The sequence below is a fragment of the Pediculus humanus genome, genomic scaffold (genome assembly GCF_000006295.1).
Source record: "Pediculus humanus corporis 1103172107426 genomic scaffold, whole genome shotgun sequence".
Taxonomy (NCBI): domain Eukaryota; kingdom Metazoa; phylum Arthropoda; class Insecta; order Psocodea; family Pediculidae; genus Pediculus; species Pediculus humanus.
In genome coordinates this window covers 197,986-207,170 of record NW_002987049.1, presented here as the reverse complement: position 1 = coordinate 207,170, position 9,185 = coordinate 197,986, and the positions used below count along the sequence as shown (strand labels likewise).

Genomic DNA, 9,185 nt, shown 5'->3' with positions numbered 1-9,185 from the left:
CAGCAGCAATAGTAATAAAATTACTTATTTAAATTATTATCTATATTTTTTTAAATGTTAAAAAAAAAACCCTTAATAATCTATAATAATAATAATAATAATTATTATTATTATTATTTTATATCAGTGATAAGAAAAAGAATTTTAATCACTGTAAAGTTATAAATTGATTCAAAAAAAAAAAGTGATTACTTAAAAATTAATGACTTTTTTTTTTAAATTAGAGGTCCTTAAATTTCAAACACAAAATTTTCTTTGTAAATATAAAGTTTAAGTTTATAATATGAAAAATTTTCTTACCATATTTTTAGAAATTATTTTGAACTCCAAGACAGGTTAATGCTACATAAATCTCAATATTATCATTTTTTTTATTTTGTGTGATTTTCTTTCCACACTCTATTCATTCAGCTAACTTTTTAAATATATTTATTATATTATTATTAAATTCGAATCTGTAAAAAAAAAAAAGAAAAAATTTATTTTGTAAAATTTTCAATATTTAAATAAGGTTATATTAGCAATTTGTCCAATACAAATTAGGGTAAAATTACAATAGAAAAAATTATTTTTAACCAATGTAAAAGATATACATTGAGTGTGATATACGTTATTATCTACTTTTAATGTAATAAAATACCGAAATAATTAAATAATATGTCTGAATGCAGTCGTTATAAAAGAACGTAAGCCTTATATATAAATATGGCTTATAATAATATTATGTATTTCAAAACAAAATTTGCATAAGTTGAATTGCCTAAAGTCATACAGGGAAATGAATAGAAAAATAATATATAAGGCTAAAAAAACGACTTTTTAATTTAAAAAAAAAAAAAAAGAAGACAAATCAATTGGTTAAAATAACTTATTTTAAAAAAGATGTTTTAACACCGTTGGCTTAGCCTACTTTCAAAAAAATATTCAATATAATAAATTAAATTACCTTTATTAAATAAATTACAAATTAAAATGAAAATTTTTAATGACTCAGTTAATGCATAAATCCACATAAATTTGAAAATGCAATTTGGATAAATCAGCACATGAAATAAATGAGATCTCCATTATGATACGAATCAGTGGTGTGTTTGATTTCTGGCCAATCACATCGCCTAAGCACAAATATTAACCAATAAGATTTTTGCAGTGTTGGAATTTAATAAAAACAACTACATGAAACAATAAATGCATTTCTTTCTTTTTTTTTTTTTTTTTATTTACTAATTATTACGTTAATATGCGTACAATAAATATATAATTTTCCTATTAACAATATACTTTTTAAATTACATACATAATATTATCAATTTAATAAAAATATTTTAAATAAAGTTAAAGACCATATGGAATGCCCCCCATAAAAAAAATTAAAACGACAAATTGTAATATAACAGTTTTTGATATTTAATTTAAAATAAATAAATTAATTTAATTCAAAAACATAGAAAAATAAATATGAGGATTTTAAATAAATTCTTGTACTTACATACATATGTATATAATTATTGATATTATTATTATTATTATTACTTACAATCTTGATTATTATTTTTATTATTAAACAAACAGGAAATATGTTCTAGAAAAAATTTATAAAAAATTGATAGATTTTTGAGAAATTATAAATAAAAATTAAATAGGAAACGAACAAGAAAAAAAACAAAAGATTTTAATTAAATTTGTAAACAATACAAAATAAACTATAAAATGTATCTGATTTATAATTATCTGTAAAAATACAATAACAATATATATATATATATATATATAAATTCACAATGTACAAAATATTATATGTATTTGATTTTAAATTATTACAATGATTGATTGTTTTATTTCTATTGATTATTATAATATTGATTGATTTTAAAATAAATATAATCATCAAATTATTTACATTATATTTGAATAGTAGCAATTTCATAAATAAAAGAAAGAATGATTAAAATGTGAAAAGAACAATAAAATAAAAAACAATGATTTAACTAAAAATTAAACGTATCTTAATATTATTAACAATTACTTAATTTAAATAAAAATTTAAATTATTTAACATAAAATATAACTACTACTAAATAAAAGTTTTTAACATTTTTATGTGCTTTATTTTACCCAAATTATTTAAAAAAATAACGGAAAATTGCAATGAGATTCCGGTTAAAACGGAAGTAAAAAATATTTAAAATTAATATTAATGTATTTGGTTGCTTTTTATTACTATTAATAACTAATTAAAAGGTTTAATAACTAATTAAAATTTTATTATTAACACCGTTTTCAACATTTTCAATAAAATGGATAATTTCATTCGTTTTGTTTTATGATTTTTAAAAATCTAAGAATTTTAGGCTAAATAAATTCAAATATTAAATTGAAATTTTCTAAATCAGAAAATAAAAATTATTTTACATAATTTTTATTTTTATTTTATAGAATTTAGAACAAATGTTTTTAAATATACATAGTATTACAATTTTAATTTTTGCCTGATTTATCAGTTAATTGGTATCAAATATTGTGTGCTTGTCAGCATATAAACCCGTATCTGCATTCAAAAAAAAAAAAAAACAAAAATACAGCTAAAATTAAAACCAGAAATTTAAACCGAAAAACTAAACTAAATATTTCAAATTTTGTTTTTAAAATGTAAATAAATTGTTATTGTAAACCAAAAAAACAATAAATTAGTATTGCATGATAATTAAAAATTAGATTCTTCTTAATTTTTAATAAAAGTTAAATTTTTACCAATTCGGAGATTTAGTAATAATTTGCCATTTAAATTTTAAAGTTTACTTATAAAATTGATATGAATTTTTTTTTTTTTTTTTTTTACTATAAAATTTAAGTCAATAAAAAAATAAAATTATGTTCATTTTTTTTTCAAATTTCAAATGGGCAAAAAATTATAAATTGGCACCGTTGAAATTCCAAGGCATAACAGGACCACTGGCTGACATTTTTAAATTATCATCCATTTCTCCTGTTCCATTTGGCATTTTTAACAATTCGATACTTCTACCATTTTCCAATATTTTTAAAAGTTCTAAATTCCTTAAATGAGAATTGTGAATATTTTGCAAGTTTCTCACGGGTAAATTATTTGAATTATCACCATTATTACTTATAATATTTATTACATCTCCTTTATTATTAGCTGTTTCTTTTTCTTCAAATTTTTGCATATGAAATTTCTCAGTTGTAGATTTAAGTAAATTAGAAGAATTTTCCGTTTCAAAAACTGTAGAATTAGAAATAATATTTGGATCTTTATTGTGTACGATTCCCATGTGCTTTTCCAATGATTGAATTTTGTCAAATGTTCCATTACATAGTTTACAATTTTGAATTTTTTTTTTCTGTTGACGAGTTGGTCCCACTAAATTTGGATCGTGAATCCGTTGGTGTGCAACGAGGTTGTACCTAGAAAAAAAAAAAAAAAAAACATTAACTTTATTTTGAAAAATAATATATATTAATTTTAAATAAATGAAGTTTAAACGTTAATATTAAAAAACGTACAAATTATAATTTATAAACTTACCAATATTCTGATGTTATAAAATTTGGAAAATTTTTAACAAAGTAAACGAATACGTATAGAAAAAATAAATATTAAATGAAAAATTTCTTTTTTATTAAATAAAAATAAAAAGTTTGCATTCACTTAAAAAAAATTATTGAGATTCATGGTTTAAATTTTTTTTAGAAAATTTTAAATTTTGAATTTTCATAATTGACAATGGTAAAAATTAATTATAACAAACATTTATTAAAAAATTCAAAAGTTTTTTTGTCTAGATTACATATGTCTATTTTAAATCTATTTAATTAAAACAAACTTTTAGAAAAATTTTTCTTTTCTCCTCTATAAAAATATTGTTTGTTGAACTTAAATTTAAAAGATGAATTAAAGAAAAAAAGAGCATGCTCAAGTTCCCTACCTCTCAGCAAAAGATTTGCCGCAAATTGTGCAAGAGAATGGTTTTTCTCCTGTATGAACTCTTGTATGTCTCCTAAGATGGCTTTTACTGAGTAGGCCCATTCCACAAATTTGACACTTGATGTTTCTAATTCCAGTATGAGCTAAACTATGCATGCTAAAACTTGTGTGATGAACAAATCTTTTTCCGCATAGTTCACACTATAAAAACAAAAGAAAAATTTGAGGGAAAACCATTTAAATTCTCACCTTTCCGCAAATGCTTTTCCGCATGTCTGACATTTGTACGGTTTTTCTCCCGTATGTATTCTCATGTGACGTCGAAGATGACTTTTGCTAAGTACTCCTAGGTTGCAAATTTTGCACCGAATATTTCGAATACCTGTATGAGCCATTGTATGAATAGAAAAAGATGTCCGATGAACAAAACGTTTTCCACACAATTCACACTACAAAATAAATCAATTTAAAATGCTAAACAATTTAAAAAAAAAAAAAAATTATATTCGTTACTCACTCACTATATACTGAAAATAGAGATAGTGATTGCAGTATTTTAAATTTAAAATGCATACCTGACAAATCAATACCTTATTTTTAATGAATAAAAAGAAACGAATATTGTTATCATTTTTTTATAACGACAAAAAGAAAAAATTTTCAAAAAAATATTAAAATATTACATTACAATAATAAATAATTTTTTAAAAAGGCCCTTCGGTCTCCATGTAACTTATAAAATCATTTGCAATTGACAAATTTCAAATTTCTCTTAAAGTACTAATAATGAAGTTAATTATGTATTTAAAATTCATTCATAGTGATTCAATTTCTCAAAATTACACCAAACTAAACAAAAATACAAAAAAAAAAATTTTAATTTTAACAATTATGAATTTTTAACTAATTTTAAAACCCTTTTTTATTACATTTACATGTAATCACTGCTTTAAAAAATGGTTCATTAATGTAAAAAAAAACTAATTTTACAACTCTTCCAACAATATTATTTTAACATTGATAAAAATTTCTATGTATCCATAATAAGATTCTTTTTTTTTTTTAAAAAAAATATCAACAATAAACATTTTTTAACCTACTTGATAGGGCAGATCTCCCGTGTGAATGGGTAAATGTCGTTGTAAAGCTCCTTTTTGTGTAAAAGCTTTTTGGCAATAAGAACACTGATGATGATAAATACCTCTGTGCATACCAACATGAACATCTAAAGCAGGTTTATGCTTGTAGGCCTAAAAATAAAACTTATTAAAATTTCGCCATCATTTGTAAAGTTTTTTTTAATTTAAACTGTTTTGAAATAAAAATGATGATGTCTTTAAATTAACTTAATTTAATCGCATACCTGGCCACAAATTTCACAAATATAAGGTCGAGCATCCGAATGTGTGATTTTATGAGCATTTAATTCTCCTTTTGTTTTCCACATTTTACCACAAACATCACATTTAAATTTTGGTTCTTTTATAGTAACTGAAAATATTTCCTCTTCTTTTTCACGTTTAATTTTTAAAAAAGACAAAGGATACTTTTTTGATTTATGCTTCGTTCGCTCAGGCACTTGAGTTTTTTCTGTTGTATCCGTATCAGGTTTGTCAATTACTTTGGAACTCTCCTTTAAAAAAAAATACATGTATAAAATAAACACCTAAAAGAATACTTGATATGTATTAAGTACATTATTAAAACATAAATAAAAAAAAGAAAAAAAAAATGCGGTGAATTCACAAATGTATAAACAATTTATTTATGCATTTATTTTTTTAAATTATCAAGTTCCTTTTAAACTAATGCATAAAAAAGGTATATAATATAAGGGTAGAAAATTACCAGATATTTTTTACAATCTCTGGGATCCCTATTTTCAACTATAAAAGAATTAAAATAATGAATTTTAATTTTTAATTGATAATATATAAATACTTCAGAGTAAAAAAACATAAATTACCACAAATTTATGTTCATATTGAACCTTCAGTATTTAAGATTCCTGAAAGAGTAGAATTCAGATATTAGATAAAAAGGTACTACCCTTAACTACCCTTAAAAAAAATATTCAATTTTTAAACACAAATTGTTGAATTACTTATTTGAAATATTTTTAATTAGTAATTATTCGTTTTGACACATTTTTCAGCCTTTTTGGCTAAAATGCTCTTAATACGATACTTGAAACAAACAAGAGGAAACAAAAATTTGCCAAAAATTTATCATTGTGGCGTTCAATGGGAATTTCTAAGTTTCCATACTTTTTTTCGTATAATTTAATTAAATGACCTAAAATAATTTTATTAAAATTTTTTTTGTAATAAAAAGTAAATGAAAAAAATTTACTTTATTTTTTAAGTCGTTTTCGGCTGATCTATTGAATAAAATTTTATAATTCTCTTCGGTTTCTTTTTTCTCTTTTTGAATTTCGGTTCCAAACACGTCACACGATTTTTCAAAAGGTTGAACCCCATCCTTATGAAATAATTTTTTTTTTTTATCACGGGTATCCTGTTTTTCAAACGATATATTCTAAAACACATCAACTATACTTCACAATAATTCTGTTTGATATTAAAAATAATTAAATAAAATATTCTATTTAAAAAAACATAATAGATAGTACTTATTTTAAAATTCAAATGCGGCAAATTAATCATTCAAATTAAAATTATAGAAATAAAGTCTACAAAAAAACATTTTTTGCCGAAAAGTTTTTTTTGTAATCTTTTTTTAAAATTCTTTTCTTTATAAATTAATTTTTTTTTAAGGTTTATAATTAAGTTGTAATTGTCTGATTACGAACCTTTTTAATTCTTTCATGAATTAATTGCTTTCTTCGTTCAGCTAAAGGAAGTTCATCTTCAGAACTGTAGGATTGCTCAAAGTCTGATGAGCATTGTTTTTCCTCTTCCCTTAGTTTTATATTTTCTGACTTTGGTTTCGTATGAATATTTTCATTCTTGCTCTTTGACTCATTAGAATTTATAAAAAAATGTTCGTCCAATTTTTTCGTATCATTTACGTCAATTTTATGTGTTTTTAATACGTGATATACGGATCCAGTCTTAGATTTAAGTTTTTTACCACAATATTTACAAATAAAAGGACTGGTACAATTATGAGACATCATATGTTCTTTCACTTCACACGGTCTCCTAAATTTTTTATTACAAATACTACAGAAGTGGAATTTTTTTTTCCCTGTAGAAGATAATGAATCTTTAACTGAATCTTCACTGTTTATCTCCAGGTGACAAACCATGTGACGGTTAAGCTCTGACATCTAAAATTGAAAATTATTATTTCCTTAATTTCCTTCATACAAATAAGAAAAATTGCTGCAAAAAATTTATTTGTTTTCAAGAAACATAATTTAAAAAAATAAAAAAAGAATGAGAAATAATTTAAGTTTTGTCAAAAAATTGAACTTTTTGTGATAGAAAAACATGCAATAAAATATTAATTAAAGTATGAATTAACCTTTTTGAACCATTTTCCACATAATTTGCATGATTCAGGTTTTTTATTCCATTTTGCAGAACCTTCACCAGTTAAATGAGGATCATCATCAAAACTGAATTTTTCTTCTGATTTCTCTATTTCTTCCTCAGAAGTAATAATATTAGAGCCATGATTATCAGTTAAACCTATCAGTTAAACATTATTAAATCAATTAGTTTTTTTTTTACCTTAAAAAAAATTTGAAAACTAACTTATATGTTTTTTATTGTTAATATTAATATGTAAAATTACACAATATATATAAAAGTATAAATGTACTTCATATAGACAATTAAATAAAGATTAAGAAAATCTATATTAAATTTTTCAAATTTTCTATAGGACATTTTATAATTAATTTATTAGCAAATATTTTACTCTGCAAATAGTTATTATTTCACTCAAGTTGTTTCTCTTTGTTTTTTAATGTTAATGGAAGCAATGACATAGTTCAATGAATTTAAATAAAAAATGAAAAAATAACAGCAAAAATAATTGTAGCAATTCTTTTTTAAATGGCATAATGCAAAAAAAAAATTAAAAACAAAACTAGAATATTTAAAAAATAAAATACAGGTATTGCATAGTTCTATTTGATAGATGTATCTTATAGGTGTTTTAAAGGTTTTTTAGCCGAAAAAAAAAATTAAAGGTGTGTGAACAATAAATGTATTAATATTTCAATTTATCTTGCCTTTCTCATTACTATTCTTTTTCCCTTCTCCTTTATCCATATTTTCTAATTTAATTTGCAGATATCCTTGATTTTCTTTACAACTGCATTCATACACTCTATAATCTGTTTGAGTTGATAATCCTCTGATAAAAGTTTCTGCTTTTTCTCCATGTTTTTCACAAGTTTTCTTAAAAACAGCCCACAGATCTCCTTTTAATTCAACTAGTTTGCTCTCACAATAAGTTAGTTGTTCAAAATATTCAAAGCATTTTAAACAAAGTAAATTACTTCTTAAAGATAATGTACCTAAAAAAAAGTTTTTTAGAAAATTTAATAAGCTATTAAGTGCAAATAAAATTTTATTTAAAGTAATTTTGTTACATTCTGACATTAAAACTTGTTTTAATATCATAATAATTAATACTCTTTAATTAATATGAACAATATTAATTACTTACCTATATCTTTTAGAGACAAATTTTTTTCCAATGAATTAGCTAAAAGAATCCCAGAATTTGTAATAAAAGTATAAAATATAGAATATGACTGATTAATCTGTACTTCTGTATCACAAATTAAACAACATGGTTTTTTTTCAATAATTAATTCTCCCATTTTAAATAATTTTATGTAATTCTTTAAATGAGTTAGTCTGAGGGTTGAAAATTATGAATACAATTTAAGTATAAAATTGATAACAATTACATGAAGCATTTTAAATTTTTATCCAAAAAATTTAAATTATTTGACATTAAACATTGCATTTAAATTAAATACATATTATAAAATTCTATGATGCACATTTAGTTTATGTGTTCCTTATAAATGTTTTATATCGTGCGCAAAAATTCTTGATTTTTTATTTTTAAATCCTGCAACAAAAAAAAATATTAATGGCGGAATTCAAAAAACATTTTTGTGTCTGTTATACATAACATAACAAAACAAAATAAAAAGCAAAAAAAATTTTCTACATTTCTTGTTTCAAATAGTATATGAAAATATATTAATAACCTTGAAAAATTTAATTCTTCCAATAAAAGATGTCTGACT

The 9,185-nt window shown here is 21.9% G+C and overlaps 1 protein-coding gene across 1 annotated transcript; it reads right to left on the bottom strand.

Annotated features, from left to right (window-relative positions):
* Positions 1-2,909: 2,909 nt before the first annotated feature.
* Phum_PHUM076560 (zinc finger protein Kr18, putative) lies at positions 2,910-8,747 on the bottom strand (the record flags this gene model as incomplete). Its single annotated transcript, XM_002423609.1, has 9 exons — positions 2,910-3,426; positions 3,948-4,127; positions 4,196-4,395; positions 5,047-5,196; positions 5,310-5,579; positions 6,759-7,238; positions 7,436-7,602; positions 8,163-8,438; positions 8,591-8,747. The coding sequence occupies 9 exons, from the start codon at positions 8,745-8,747 to the stop codon at positions 2,910-2,912; spliced, it is 2,397 nt and encodes a 798-aa protein (XP_002423654.1).
* Positions 8,748-9,185: the final 438 nt, after the last annotated feature.